Source organism: Tarenaya hassleriana, unplaced genomic scaffold, assembly GCF_000463585.1.
Source record: "Tarenaya hassleriana unplaced genomic scaffold, ASM46358v1 Cleome9, whole genome shotgun sequence".
NCBI classification, from domain to species: domain Eukaryota; kingdom Viridiplantae; phylum Streptophyta; class Magnoliopsida; order Brassicales; family Cleomaceae; genus Tarenaya; species Tarenaya hassleriana.
The window spans coordinates 735,110-751,108 of NW_010971389.1; the positions used below are offsets into that span (position 1 = coordinate 735,110).

At 36.5% G+C, this 15,999-nt stretch overlaps 4 protein-coding genes across 4 annotated transcripts in view; 3 read left to right on the plus strand and 1 right to left on the minus strand.

The window, feature by feature from the left end:
- Positions 1 to 3,286: 3,286 nt before the first annotated feature.
- On the plus strand, positions 3,287 to 3,824 carry LOC104804502. Its single transcript, XM_010528815.1, has 2 exons — positions 3,287 to 3,451; positions 3,534 to 3,824. Exons 1-2 carry the CDS (start codon positions 3,287 to 3,289, stop codon positions 3,822 to 3,824), a joined length of 456 nt encoding a protein of 151 aa, XP_010527117.1.
- Positions 3,825 to 6,001: 2,177 nt separating this feature from the next.
- On the plus strand, positions 6,002 to 9,012 carry LOC104803640. Its single transcript, XM_010527634.1, has 5 exons — positions 6,002 to 6,498; positions 7,901 to 7,954; positions 8,046 to 8,108; positions 8,205 to 8,273; positions 8,398 to 9,012. Exons 1-5 carry the CDS (start codon positions 6,148 to 6,150, stop codon positions 8,656 to 8,658), a joined length of 798 nt encoding a protein of 265 aa, XP_010525936.1. The 5' UTR covers positions 6,002 to 6,147; the 3' UTR covers positions 8,659 to 9,012.
- Positions 9,013 to 12,603: 3,591 nt separating this feature from the next.
- Positions 12,604 to 14,836, plus strand: LOC104803641 (homeobox protein knotted-1-like 5). Its single transcript, XM_010527635.1, has 5 exons — positions 12,604 to 12,957; positions 13,560 to 13,680; positions 13,753 to 13,958; positions 14,038 to 14,169; positions 14,255 to 14,836. Exons 1-5 carry the CDS (start codon positions 12,781 to 12,783, stop codon positions 14,396 to 14,398), a joined length of 780 nt encoding a protein of 259 aa, XP_010525937.1. The 5' UTR covers positions 12,604 to 12,780; the 3' UTR covers positions 14,399 to 14,836.
- Positions 14,837 to 15,023: 187 nt separating this feature from the next.
- LOC104803643 overlaps positions 15,024 to 15,999 on the minus strand; it is a 2,694-nt gene continuing 1,718 nt past the window's right edge. Inside the window, exons 5-8 of the mRNA XM_010527636.1 lie at positions 15,823 to 15,892; positions 15,635 to 15,706; positions 15,419 to 15,532; positions 15,024 to 15,303 (exon numbers count right to left, since the gene is read on the minus strand). Coding sequence (XP_010525938.1) covers positions 15,241 to 15,303; positions 15,419 to 15,532; positions 15,635 to 15,706; positions 15,823 to 15,892 — 319 coding nt within the window. The 3' untranslated portion in view covers positions 15,024 to 15,240. The remainder of the gene's footprint in view (positions 15,304 to 15,418; positions 15,533 to 15,634; positions 15,707 to 15,822; positions 15,893 to 15,999) is intronic.

Here is a 15,999-nt window from a genome sequence, read left to right on the forward strand (position 1 = left end):
GGGGGGGGGGGGGGGGGGGGGGGATAGTTGGACAATTACGTCGCAATGGGCTTGTAAAGGAAACAAATTGTTCTTTTCTCTTCTTATGATATTTTAAGTTATATTTTAATACGTTGAGTTGGGTACATAAATATTCGAAAATATTTGGAAATCTATGGTAGTAGTATCTAATGAATATTTTAAAAAAATTATTTTCCAATTTTTTTTTACTATATGGATAATATATGCAATAATAATCATTCGTGGATACTAAAATCATATATATGGAATATAATTTTTCTAAATATTATAAAAAAATGGCAAAAAATTATAATTAATATCTGAAAATGTTGGCTCTCGTAAAGTTTTCCCACCCATTGTATTTTGAATATAAATAATAATATTTAGGTAAATTACTTTTCAAATGCAAGTGTATTTATTTAGAATTTTCCACATATATATTCTATATTTTCAATTTGTCCTATTGAAATAATAATCTCTAGGTAAATTAATTTTCAAATGCAACTTTATTTATTTTTTAGACTTTCCCATAAACATTCTGTATTTTCAATTTGTCATATTGTAGCAATTCTAAAAAAACACGACAAATAGAAGTTCTAATACCGGGAAACTTCTACTCTCACAATTTCACCCCAAAGCTTTTGAAAGGATCAGATCAAGCCTATACGTTTTAATATAAAATTGATTTAGATTTAATTATTTGATATTAGTTCTGATTCAATTTATTTTTTTATACCTGAATTATAATCAATTTCTATTAATATTATTATTTAATAAAAAAATAATTTCAAAACGAATATATATCTAAAATATCATTTTTTTATTGAATTTAGAAAAATGACCAATCGAGAGGTTTTTCCCATGATTATTTATTTAGCTCGAAAAAAACGTATGAGCCCAAAGGCCCATTAATATAAGTCCATAAAATTATTAGCAGATCGGTTCACTTCCTGTCAATCTGTCATCATACAAATTATTATAATTAAATGAAATTTGGTTAGCCTATTTTAAATGTGCCTTGTTGAAAAAAAAAACATAAATTCAGTGTTTCTGTTATAATATTGGGTAATTATTTATGAGCGCATAGAATTGTATTCCTAAGTTAAACGAATATTTATATTTCCCCTTCTCCAACATTTTATATTATAGTTAAAACATTAGTAGTTTATGTCTACCAATACACTAACAATTTCCATGCAAACCCATTGTCAACTAAACCATTTCCGTTGTTTTGTCCTTTTGTCCCCTCTAAAATAAATTAACTCACCCAACCAACCAATTACTTGCATTTTTTTTAAAACTCGAATTCGTATAAATCCATCCAAAAGTCAAACACGAAATCCATAAATTTTAAATAAAATATATTATTTTTATAACAAATCCATCGTCCTCTATATTTTTTATTTAACACAAAACTTAATATAGTTTAAAACGCTTCATCCTAATTCTTATAATCGGTCTATGTTTGTTTGAGATTATTACCAAAAAAATGTTTATTTGAAATTGCTGTCACAGTTAAGAAATTTTTCAAGAAATATAATAAATTCGATCAACTTTGCAAAATTTTATTTCTCAAAAAATCAATTTGTAAGACCAAAAAAGAAAATGAAAAAAAAAATCATACAACTAGCACAATTATTCTTTAAAAAGTAATAAAAAGACGAAATACAAATTTACGTTCTTACAGTCAAATGTGAGAATCTGACCAATGAAAGCCAAAGCGGCCAGCCAATGTTGAGTCGATTGACCACTTCTTCCTCCTCACACGTCTTCCCCTCCATTAAAACGGCTCACGTCGCCCTTGCCACGTGTCACTTTCCTATTATTTAAGACGTGGACCCACCTACTTTTTTGTGTCCTATTTTGCCCTACTTCTTCAACTTAATTACCATCTCTGCCCAGAAGAAAATCAATAAAAATACACAACAACAAAAGTAAGAAAAAAAAAGGAAAATAGTCCATTTTTATCTGGATATGATCACGGTGGGGTTATTCTTTTTCCATTTTTTTTTATGAAATTATTTATTTCCAACATGATAAAATCTTTAATTAAATATGCCTACATCAAATAAAATTTTAAAGGTACAGTAATGTTTAAATTTTATAATCGGCAATTTTTTTATGGACGAAATTATTACTGGAATTTAGATATCAAGTGGGGGCTGTTGTTGGTAGGGGGAAAGAGAACAGGGTTATGGTTATCGGGCCGGTGAGATGTGGCATTTCCGTGAATATGAAGGAAGAAGAAGGGTAGTTAGGGAAGGTGTGGTGATAAATCATGCAAAGAGAGGGTTGGACCCATGACACGACACATCAGACAAAGAGCCTTCGGTTCCTACTACCTCACGCGGCCTCCTCTTTTTAAAATTTCTTATTTCTTTTATAATATATATATAATATCGGCGTTGTTAATAATATATTTATTTATTGTCTTTTTTTTTTTTGGTAAAAGGTTTGCTTTTATAATTATTGCCTTGAAAATATATAACATCATACAACCATTGTTATCATGATTTGTAAGTAATCTAATAAATTCCATGATTTATGTTACATAAAAATATTGTGAAAAATAATTAAAGGTGGTGGATAGCTGTAAACGTGTAAAGATAAAGCGACCAGAATTGAACGGTCAGATTTTTGTTTGGATACTGTTGGGAAATAATAAACCCTTTTTATTTTAACTATTTCAATAATTCATAATGTTTTCGAATAATTTAATGTTCATATAATAAGCTCGGACATCGTCATCAACTTGGACTAATAATAATTATTAGACCAAATTTCATGAAATCGGAGAGGATACCAAGTTTTAATTATTCATATTATTACGGGGATTTTATTAAGATCATAAAAATAAATACAGATGAGTAAAAAAATAGTAAATAATTAAGAATTTAGTAAATTAACATTTTTATAAATTGCACTGTTTTTTTTCATATTTATAGATTTATGTCTATTTTAAACATATTTTATTTTATTTTAGGATAGTCGAAATTGGAAATATATAAATAACACAAAAGAGACAGCTAACTTTTTTAAAATGAATATCGAGTACGGCGCGTGTGTCACGCGGAGAGAAGGGAGAGTGGGACTCGAAACTGCCTCCATTCTCTGCCTTCTCTTTCCTATAAAATACTCTTCCTTTTTTCCCCTTCCTCACAAACTTCTCGTTCCAATTGAGCCTTTGGTAATACTTTCTCACGAGTTCCCCTAATATTCCCGAGAAAATCTTCTCACCCTCCTCCGAATTCTGATTTCTCTCTGAATCCGTCTTTCTTCTAAAGCCATGGGAGTCGCAGTTCTTCACCCTCAGGACTTCCTCAAAGATCCTTTCTCAAGAAACGCCTTCGACCCTCACATGAAATATCCCCGTAACCCTAATTCTTGCCCCAACAAGCCAAAAAAATCGCTCCCAAACAACCGCCGCCGCCGGAGTCCGACGCGTCCTCAGGCCGCGAGTTCTCCTCCAGCGGCTCCTCCTCCTCCCTTGTCAGCCAATAAAAGTGAACGATAACCATGTGGTTGTGGGACAGGTGAGAATCCTCAAGCGTGGCGAGGAAATCGCTGCAACGGTAACGGATCCGGTGGCTGTAGATTCAGATCTGGAATCTTCTCGCCGGATCGGGATAGATTCGGAGATGATGCCGACGCAGATCCGTCTCTCCGATATGCCTGCGTCTTTCTACGCTGGTTCTGTCACGTTGACCTCTCCGCCTCCTAGCGATGTCCCGCTCCCGGCGTTCTTCACGAAGAAAAGTGTCTCGATGTTCAAAGCCGATGACGTCACCAACGATCTGATCAGGATCCTCCGTCTTGAGATCTGACACGATCCAATGAACTACCGCGGGAAACATACGTCCAGTCGACCGTTTATGCCTGAAACTGGCGATCGACAAAACCTCCTCCGGCGAAACTAGAAGATGCAGGACATCTTCGTTACGAATATTTTTCGAATCTTCCCTTATTTTTTCAAGGGGAAGATCGAAATTTCTTCTTAACAGGTCTTAGGTTCTCTTCTAGGGGTTAGAATTTGTTTAGATATGTATCATGCATAGGGCTCTGTCTTTATCCGTCTCTTTCTTTTGGGTTTTCTTAGAGTTTGGGTAAATTATGGGTTGGGTGTGGTATGTTTCTGGGTTGTCATCTCTTGTGTTTCTCGCTTTAGGTCAGTATAATTATGGGTTGGGTATGTTTCTGGGTTTCTATCTCTTGTTTTCGTTTTTTAGGGTTCATAATCTCTGTCAGTATAATGTAGGGGTAGCAATAGAGATGCGTGTGAGTTTACTGAAGATGAATCTGATTTAGGTTCGTATCTGTCAGTTTATCATCATGTCTTCTTTATCTATGTTATCAATGGAACCGTGCTTTTCTATTTTATCAAAGGTCTGGAAATTTATCTGATGCTTTGACTAGATATTGTACCAACTATCAATCGGACAATGATGTTCATGTTCTCTGAAGCAGAACATGACGTTTTTTAGGGTTCATAAGGTTTCGTTTCATGGTGGAAAAGGATCTGAAAACTGAAGCCAACCGAAGAAAACTGAGCTGGGCATCCATTAATCGGTGTAGAAATTGCGTCTTTTTTGTTTTTACATTTCTACGCAGGAGCTTGATTTTGTGCTCCAATGGTATATATATACACACAGATCCTTGCTTTGCCACGAGCGTAAGTGGCTACCCTTCGCTCCACAACTGGAAAGTTCTGTTTGGGCCGTGTTTATTATTTGTATGGGCCTAATGTTGGCCCAATTGGTATAATGGGCCCACTGAGCCGTGTATGTGGTAGTGCCTTCCATCTTCCCCTTTCAAAACCAAATTAGAGAAATACCAAAGTCAACAACTACAATGTTGGTATTAATTTGGTTAATAGTCGAATAATTTAATCGATAAATATAGAATAATATATAGTTGTAATGGGATCTAAATTGATATAAAAACATGATGCTTATGATTTTTTCTTAAAGCTAAAAGTTAACATAAGAACATATTTTTTTAAGAGAAGTATTTTTATCATATCAAAACCTAACAAGTCATTCATATTCATGACCACAAAAAAAAAAAGGTGGATGAAGTAACCTAACACATACAAATCGAATTTAATTTTTCCCCTAATATACAACGGTTTTTAATTCGACATAGGTTTTTGAAACTGAATTATGATTCGGTATTATGCTTCCGTATATTATTTTAATACAATGCTACAATAATATAATTCCAAAATATAGCGGTTTTGAACCTGATCTCTTCTATCAAAATTAAAAACTATAGTTCAGTTTCAGTGACCATTGTGGCGAGGCACACAACCCCTTTCTAACAAACTATATACTATGACAAAAGAAAGATTTTATTAGAACCGAAACAAACCCTAATACCATAAAATTTCATATTATCCCCCAATCTATTATTTTCATTTTACACCTTCAATTATTTGTTTTCTCCAATCATTATTTTTAATTAGGATACAAATGCCCGAAACTAAAAGGTCAAGATTTGATAAAGATGTTTTTTGGGATTTAGGGTTTTTTTCTCCTGAATTTACATTAAGGATTGGAATCTAATACGTGATTTTGAATTTAGGTGTTGTTTTGACTTTTTTTTACCAAAAAGAGTCGGTTTAAAACGTGATTCTCTTTTTCTTTCCTTTTTTTTTCAGGAAAAAACCTATGGGCCAACAATGGTGTTGGGCTTTGGGCCTACACAAAAGCCTACGAAGATTTCTAAATTTTCCCAAGCCGACGCTGCCTGGGTCCCACTTGTCATTAGTCGTATATTTAATCCATTGAAATATGGGAAGAATGCACGCAATCCGAATCTGCGATCCAACCACGAATCCCATCTTAATATTTTCCGTGATATTAATAAAAGAAAAATGCCACAATTAATAGTGATTCCAAAATATAAAATAAATATGAAATTAATAAATAAATAAAACAAGGGAAAAAAAAAGGAAGGGAATTGCCTCGTTATAAGACCAAATGCCCTCTCACCTCCGTCTCGTCTCTCTCTCTCTCTCCGATTTTTTTCAATTTCCTCTCTCCCTCTCTCTCCTCATTTCTCTATCCTCTTCGCTCTCTTTCTCGCTGCTTCTGCATCCTGATTTCTCTTCGACGTCAGCAGAATATTATAGAGGACGCTTCGTTGGCGATGGTAGCAACGATAGACTACTGGGTTACGGCGGCGATAATGGACGACCAAATGGTGGCGGCGCTTCTGTTACGGCTGAAGCAGGCGAAGACGACGGCGGAGAAGAATCCGGAGACGCTCCTGCCTCCGTTAGGATGGGGTATTCGTCAGAAGCGGTCTCGGCCCTCGAGATTCGTCTGCGTCGCCGGAGTTCCGGTGAAGGAGGCGGATTCCGTCAGAGGCAGTCCCGTGACTCCTCTGTCCTGGAGCGGCGGATCCGGCAGCAGCGGAGGCGCTGCCGCAACCGCCGATGGTATCGAGGAGATCAGTCGTCAAGCTAGCTGCTCCACATCAGCAGGATCCGGATCCAAGGTACCTTCTCGTTCTCATCTCTCCCTCGTCTAACTGATACACGCTCCGGGCACCGCGCGTGGTGACAGTCTCAGATCCCTCTCTTTGGTTCCTGGATTTGCTTACGTCGGCTGCTGACAGGGGCAAATCCGTCATATCACCGGTGTTCCCGTTCCGATCTGGCCAATGACCGGGCAGTCCTCGTCGGTCACGTGTTCGCAACTGTGCCGTGGAGGCTCCAAGGATTATTACATAACGGCTTCCCCTAATTTTTATGGAATCCGCTAAATACCCTTTTCTCCTTACATGGTTTCCTTTCCTCGCTTACGCCATCTCTTTTCTAACGCTCCGGTTATCTCCGGTCGTCGACATTTTTTCCGGTTATGGTGCTTTTGACCATAGTATCCTTGTCCATTTCCTGCTAAGATTCTTTCCATCGCCAAAGCACTTCCCATCTGCGAAACGCTGCGTATTCACCGGGCGGTAATATCGCTGGGACCTGCCGCAGGGAATTTTTCTGTCATCTCTCTTAGGGTCGAGGAAAAATACGAATCCATATCATTCATGGTCAAAAGACTCGAATCTTTTGTTTTCCCTTTTAATTCTGTTTGGATTTGTCCTTATTTATTATTACGAGGGTGTTTTCGTCATTCGGCCATCACCGTTCCATTTCTTAATGTTCCGCGGGACCCACGATGCTTCGAGGTTAAATAATTTTTTTTCCTTTTTTTTACGATGGGTCTTTTCAATTATCTAAATCTAGGATCCATGTTGAACCGGTGGTTTTGGTAAATCGGACTCGGTTTACGATCTGTCCGGTTAGCCTAACATATGGCTTTAAATATGCAAATCTGACTAACTTGGGGGGGGGGGGGGTTTCGCAGTGAGTTTGTCTAATTTGCCGATATTTATTTTTGAATGTAACGCCATAGATTATGGTTAGAGATTGTGGGTCAAAGTGCGTGTATGATTCCAGACGAAAACGCTGTCGTATTGGGGTGTTGGTTTGGGGGGAGATAAGTCTTGTCGGTCACGTGATTGTGGGTCACGTGATGTCTTGTGAATGCTGGTTTTATCAATGATGCGGTCCTTGTATTGACTATTGAGTTTGGCTCCTTGAACCCTTTTCTAGAAAATTTTCGAAATTGTTTTAAGCCCGACCTGATATTTGAAGATCTGGGATTTATCTCTGTACCCAGATTTCGTTTTTGCTTTTTGATGGCTTTCTTCTTTTGGAGCCCTTGAAAATTTGGCGTCTTTTTATGTAGGAAATAGAAACTGTCAAAACCCTGCATTTGTTTATAAAGATCTATTCCCTGTCACAGTGATCTGCTTTGCATTTAATATTCCTTAATTCTTTTTCCAAATCCCTGCTTTAATTTCTCGGATATGTTAATCAATGCTTGATTCATGTTTCTTGCAGGCTTTCCCCGCTAATGAAACCACCAGTTCCTTCTCCAAGAGATCAAAGAAAAAGGTGACTTTTTCCTATCCGTATGAACGTTCTTTGTATAATGTTCTTGAAATGGAAAAAATCTCATCTTTGTTCCATTTCCTGATGATTTCAGACTTTTTCGGAACTTAAAGATGAAGAAAACTTCCTGTTGAAGGAAAGATTGAACCTGGAAAAGGTGGTGCATTCTGTATTTTCGTTTCCTCTGAAAGCTTTGTTGAATCATTCCGGATTACGTCACGGTGCATGTTCTGATAAAACCCACGTTCTACAGGAGATAGCGACCATGCGAACGTCTATAGAGGAACAGAGTGAAAAAAATCAAAACTTGAAGAGGATTAAGGTGATGGACTCAACATCTCAAATTTCGCCACTTTGATGATGTTGTTTGTTGGGCGTATCACATGTGATTCTCCGAGAGCTCTGTCTTTTAACTAAATCAAAAGTTTTCGTCCAACTGGTTTCAGGTCGACTTGAACTCAGATCGTGCCAGAAGCGGGATCCGAGATGATCTCATCAGGGAAACGAAAACGATCTCTCCGCGGAAACGCAAGAATTCACCGGTCAAAGAAGAACCCGTCTCAGATTCTTGGAGAGCGGTGAGAAGCTGTTCTTCTGACGGAGGCGTCTTCGTGCTTCCTGATCTGAACATGACGCCGTCCGAGGATGATGTCCGCATGGAGACGTTGTACGGCACGATCCAATTACAACATTGTCAGAACACTTAGCATCTCGCTCATGTTAGTCCGCAGAGATTGCCAGGTACCAATAATCACCCCGAGAACGCAGTAGAAAAATCTAATGAGAGCTCTCCTCTCTCTCTCTCTCTCTCTCTCTCTCTCTCTCTCTCTCTCTCTCTCGTCATGTGTAGAGTCTTTCTTACCATTTTCTAGCTTTTGTATTTGCCCGGGGGCATACATAGACGCTGGGTGGTGGTACTTCTTGTTTTTGTGAGAAGTGCGTGGAAATTAGGGTCTTCTCTCCTTATTCTTCTTTAATACGTTGTAGTGTAGTTAGGGAAGTCGGAGGACAACTAATGTTAGACTTTTCTTTTTTTATAATAATCATCGTTTTAAATTCAATTGTTTCCAACGCGAATTAAAAACTTAGTCAATGCATCTACTTGTTTTTGTGTACGCATGTACGGAAAGAACAAAAATTGGTAAGTGGGTTTTTTGTTGGTGCGTGTTTATAGTTTTGATTAGAGATTGGAATGGTTGGATGATAATTCTGCAAAATTATAACGATTTAGGTGTTGCATCGAAAGTTGAAATGTTATTCATAAATCCAATTTCAATGAAAATATATTTGTTTCTGGGAAAAAAAGGGTGGGGTAGCAAATTATTTGTAATAGTATATACAATACATGGACCCAACATATAGTAGATACATAAATAGACCCAACAATTATATCATCTCTCTTTCAATTGTTTTATTCGTCCTCGGGGTGGACATCGGTCGATTACCTACGTTTTTGGAGATATTCGTCTTCGTTTTCGTCTTCGCGGGTTTTAAAAAAATGTTATCTCTGTCTCTTTTTCGCAATATCCAAATACTCATTAGACGGGTATTTGTGACTAAATGACGGCTACTAGCGAAGACATGTCATTTAGAAATATAAGAGGCAATTTCGTATGCTAAAAAAAATTAAAATAATTTACTAATTTTTAAGAAATATAAAGCATATTTGTAATCATGTGAAATCGTGAAAACCGATCAGAATGCGATTTAAGTATGATCTTGATTTAAATTCAAATTATTAGTGAGTTCAATTTTTCAAACCGTACCTAATCATGCGATGACGATGATAATGTTAAGTAGAAATATTTTATTTATAAAAAAAATAAACGAGAGAGAGAGAAATGGAACAACACGTCTTGTGACTTGTGAGGCAGAAAGTTAATGGGAGGGGTCGGGGAAGTCAGCACTCTTTATGACACGCTTTGCTCTTGTCCGCTTTCGGCTGTCCCTTCGTTATTCATCCCAATTAAAAAACAAATGAAAATAAAAAGAAAAAGGCTGATTTTATATAAATATATTCATTTCGATCTGATATATATATATATATATAATTTTTAATAGTTAGGGTTTTAAAAATAATGCAGTTAGGGGTCTATGGTACATTTTTAGTTTTCTAAATTTGAACTGAATTATCGGATTTCATTATCATCTATTAAATTATATAATTGAATATCTCTTTTTTACTGATATCTTTTGTGTTTATATACTGCATACGTACAACTCTCGTGTCCTCAACTGGTGAAACGGGAGTGCAAATCACTTGTCCCGCTCCAAGTTCGAGCTCCAGGGTGGGGAGGGGAACGAATATTTCAAAGCACATGGCTTACTCCCGGTCCGAAGATTAGTCTGGGCTTCGGCCCAGAACGCTCCGTTATAAATAAAAAAAAACTCTCGTGTCATATAAACCTGTGATTTCTTTTGATCACATTCTCTAAAAATATAAATATAATTTTCGTTAAATATGCTTCAAATCATACGCTTGAAATTATAATATTCGTTTACTCCTAGCAACTTTATGTAATTCAAGATGAAAACCTAGTGTGAGAAAGTTAAGTTAATTGCTAGTTTTAATATTCGCAAAATAAATGTCATACAATATATTTTATTTTATTTTTTCTCTAAATGCGTCGTTCATATGTAAAATTAAACACACGTAATTTTTGGCTTTTTTTCTCATCTTTTTGTTCCCCGAATTTCCCTTTTACTTTTGGCACTGAATATGAGAGCCGAAAGCTTTTCTATGCATTTGTATGAAGATTATTATTATAAAAAATCATTAATGTTTCGCACTATATTTATAGGATATAAATCTTAATTACCACGTATTCATTATGGAGAGAAAAAAATGTGATTCGTATTTCTACTGTCCTTAATGCACATTCCAAATACGATTGTTGTAAAAAATAAAAATAAAGTTACGAACTTACGAATTTTCATATAACCATTAGCCAAATACAAGAATTCAATTGTGAAATTTATGTAATAATGTCAAATTGACTGACCAACCAAAGGAAATCGTTTAACCATATTTTTATTGCTTTTCTAGAATGCTTAACCTTTGATGAATTTTGGGCCCTTTACTCGTGCTTAGCTTTAATTGCATTATTATTATCTCGTGTCATATAAATCTGTGATTTCTTTTGTTTAAAAAAAAAAATCTTTACTTTTAATATTTACCAATGATTTTACCCCAAAAAAACTTTATAATTTACGGATTATTTTGTATCATAATATTTTAGAATAACCTTGTCATCCTGTCTCATTACCATGACTGCCCTTTAATTCCAACTATTAGTTGACAAAATAAAATATTATCTTTTATTCAATAACTATAACCTAATTACTAAATATTAATCTATCAACTAAAAAATTTAAGATTTTAATTCTAAAAATATCATAAATATAAAAAAGCTAAATAATTATAAGAAAATTATTTTTTTTATAACTACATCCACTATAATCCCGAGATCAACTTTTGTATATGAATCATTTTAATTCACCAATTATATTTCTCCACGTCAATGAAAATTAAAATTTGTCCTATTCCGTAAAGAAAAAGATTAACCTACCTACAAACCTATGTTAAAAACGAAGTTTAACACCAAACATATTCATGACTTGAATTTTTTATTTCATGAATTGCTGAAATTAAAATTTCACTCTACGAGATAAAACAAAAAAAAACTCTCACGGCTAAAACTGCAATTGGGGTTGGGGGAGACAAATTCAATGGTAAAAAAGAAACAAATAAATGACAGAGAACAATATTGTTTTATTATTATTATTATTATTTTATTTTCTTGATATATAAGGCTTTGGTGTGCGTTTGGTCGGACCACAGACAAATATGTTTGCTTAGCGACAAAGATATCATACGGTGCCCGACATCTAACAACTATGTACCGTCACATGTCCACCGTCGGATTCGTTTTCAACTACCGGCCCGAACAACAGATCAACGGTCAGAACTAGTCCAACATTCACAGAGTAAATGGGTAATAATATAGTGCTTCATAATAATAATAAATTAAGATTTAAATTATCGCGCAAGGAATTTTTGTAGCGGTTGAAGCTTTATATACATGCTCCTAACTAATATTTGGACGAACAACATTATATTTGTATTATTTTTAAAAGTGGGTAAAGAAATGTGCAAAAAAAAATTCCAATAATCTGCCAGAATATTTTTTTGTATAGATCTTATAATTATATGATTACCTGATAAAACAAATCAAATTATATAAAGGATTGTAGTATATAGTTTTTTCTATAAAAAATAATAAATTAAATGTATCACGAATTTCGAGTGTAGAGAAACCCAAAAAAATTAGTTTCAGAAGGTGATAAAGAAAAAAATATGGTTTAATTTTCACCAAAATAAAAATATGTCTTAGGAGTGTAAATAAAATAAAACAAATACGATTAACAGCATGCCAAGTGGATGCTATATATACACATATATTATAAAATATATATATATATATATATATATATATATATATATAAAGACACAATGCACAAAGCAAATGATAAAACAAAAACAAAAAGGTCACTTTATTCTCTCTCGGACCATCAAAACGCAAGAAAACCATGTCGTTTAGTGGCTCCGACCTTCCTCCACAAGAAGACCTCCCTCTCCGACACTTCTCCCCGCCCCCCCACCCGCCGTTCTGACTGGCAGACGGTGGCTCACTGACCAGACTGAGACTCAAAATTCCGACGGAGGAGCCGTCGTCGATGGAGTCAACGCCGGTTCGGATACGTTCTCCGGCGGCGGCGGAGACGATTGGCGGAGCGCGAGTTACAAGGCGGAGATTCTGGGACACCCGATGTACGAGCAGCTTCTGGCGGCGCACGTGGCGTGCCTGAGGATCGCGACTCCGGTGGACCAGCTGCAGAGGATCGACGCCCAGCTCGGACAGTCTGACGCCGTCGCGGCCAAGTACTCCGGTCTCTGCAAGTCCCGTGGTGTGTGTCTGGAGAACAAGGAGCTGGATCACTTCATGGTGAGTTTGGAGAAATTTCTCATCTTTTTCTATTTCCTTGTATGGAAATTTCGAATTTTTATAATACCCTTTTCGGAGGAATCCAAGCCCTTTTCACGGGTTCGTTTGAAATTTCGAAATTTCATCGTATTCGCCGTAGATTTCATTAGGTTTCATAAGTCTTTAGCAGATATTTCTGGGTGGGATTTTGCGAGGATGATGGGTTTTGAGATATCTGGAGTTTCAAGTTGGTAAATTTCTGGTTTAGTTCTTAAAAGTGCGGCACTTTCACCTTCGTTTTGGTAAAACAACTTCAGATACGTTCACACGAATTCTGCATCTTGTTTTAACTACTCAGCTTGTTGTCGTTCTGGTTCCATGGTTGAATATCTGAGTTGAATCAGATAGAAAACCGTACACTCTGTTTTAAAATAACAGGATACTATTACATGATGCCATTGAAGCTAGAGAATTCTATCCTCGAACTGATAAAATCTTATTTGGATTCAGATGAAGAAGCGTTTCCAATGTTGATGTTGTTAGGGATGATTCCTTGTTGTGTGTCTCTGTCGTGTTGTGTTTATAGATCATAATCATCTCGACATTGTTTGATGACAATACAGACGCATTATGTCTTGCTGTTATGTTCGTTCAAAGAACAACTTCAGCACCATGTCCGTGTCCATGCAATGGAAGCCGTCATGGCGTGTTGGGAAATCGAGCAATCTCTTCAAAGCCTCACTGGTAGTATAAACAAATCTCAACGACATCCTTTTCCTTGTTTCTATCCTCTCTCTTATCGGGTTTTCTTCTAAGGTTTAGGAGCTTCTGCTGGTGAAAGTAATGGCACGACAATGTCAGATGATGAAGACGATGATCAGGTAGAGAGCGAAGTAAACCCGTATGATGTAAATTCGGACAGCCCGGATTGCTTGACGGGGTTCGGTCCTCTTGTTCCAACCGAGCGCGAAAGATCCTTGATGGAACGTGTGAGGCAAGAACTGAAACATGAACTTAAACAGGTATCTCGGGTCGGAGATTATATTTGAGAAATACTATCTAAAATTGTATAGAAACTAAACAAAAAACCCTTTTTTTTAGGGATTCAAAGAGAAGATCGTAGACATAAGAGAAGAGATTTTGAGGAAGAGAAGAGCGGGAAAGCTCCCGGGAGATACAACGTCCGTACTCAAGGCATGGTGGCAAGCTCACTCCAAATGGCCATACCCGACTGTAAGAATCCTCGGCTTACGAAACTCTCGAGTTTGACGGGTAAGAGATTCTGAATCCATCTTAAGGGTTTGAATTGATTTTGCAGGAGGAAGACAAGGCAAAACTGGTTCAAGAAACCGGTCTGCAGTTGAAACAGATCAACAACTGGTTCATCAATCAGAGGAAGAGGAACTGGCACAGCAACTCGCCCTCTTCTTCTGCTCTCTCCAAGAACAAACGCAGAAAGTAAACAAGAAAGTGTTCACTATACAATCCTTATAGTTTCTGTTCGGTTTCGGATAAACCGGTTCAAGGTATGTTCTCTCTTAACCGAATTCGGAACCGTAAGTTGCAGATGAAATCCGGCGAAGGACGTGGATGCTCTCTGGAATGTGATTATACCAATACAATTTTAAACCCGGTTGTGTAGAGTTGCATCATATAAACCGGGCTGTGGAACATGTAGATTGCTTGCTGTACCGGCCTTAACCGATCTTTATACATATATATATATATACATATATATATATATATATATATATATATATATATTAATAGCATAGTTCTGGGGTTTGCTCAGTGTTTTACATATATGTACCGATCTGTATATATATCGTCGATTATATGTATTTCTATAGAATAGGAAAGCGAATCCTGTTTTCTGTTAACCGGTCTTCGAAGTTTTGTATCCGGTTTTGTACTTGAGACCAATGCTTTGAACCTACTTTCAATTTCTGTCCGGTTCAAGTCACACTGGGTTGGAACGCGTTTAAAAAGCCTTCTGAACCGGAAATCCTGGATGAATACCGGAGAATATGAGGAACTGGCATGATCTTCACCTTATTAGATATGCATGACAAATAGTGATGAAATAAAAAACCGAAAAATCTCTTTAAAAAATAAGTATTTTTTCGATAAAAACCGAAACTAAAATTAAACTGAATCCAAACCGAAATCTGAAATGACCGAAGAACCCTTGAAGCTGTGTGAGAAAACTCTGCGTCTTGTAATGTTAAGAGATAGAGATCACAGAATCTACAAAACTAGCAAACACAGATAAGCGAACTGAATGAATCTTGATTATATATAATCTCATGAGGGATGCCAGTTGGGGATATTAGCCGTAGCTTCGTTCACCATTTTCACCAACGTCACCTGCAATATCATCATGAACGATCTTTCACCAGAAAAACATGTCCTAACCAAGGAATTAATAACGAATATAAGATCGAAGACGAGTTTTATCTATAAAAAGACATAATTAACATACCACGCTCTCGGGAACTCCGGGCGGTGGCAATGTCAGGTTCCTCGGGGGCGGCTCGTTGCCATAAGATCGTTTGTCGAATCTCCATTCCCCGATCTTTCCAGGCGTCATGTTTCCCTGTCCAATCGAAGCCATATAAGATGATGTCTTCAATCAAACTAGCTAGGGTTTCTCATTGTACGTAATATGATCGATTAAAACTGGATTGAGATCTTTTACCTTTCTGTCGAAATCGCATCCGTATGTGTAATGGATAATGTAAGTCTTTCCAACTTCGGCGTCCCAAGGAGGCTACAGACCAAACACCACAAAAACCATTTCGTTGCAAGACAAAAGAGTATATATTTAGGGTTTAATTAAGGTTAATTAGGGTACGGAATTTAATTATGATGTAAGATCTCGAGAACCTGAATCATGAAGTCTTTACGTAGAATGTTACTAACACCATGCAACGCCGAAGAAACAGCATAAGCATACCTATATATAATCATCATCGATCAAATTAAACATCATGTTCTTGATCATATAATGTTTTTCATCATCATATCCCGAATTCTTGTGCTAAATATATATTAGATCGGAAG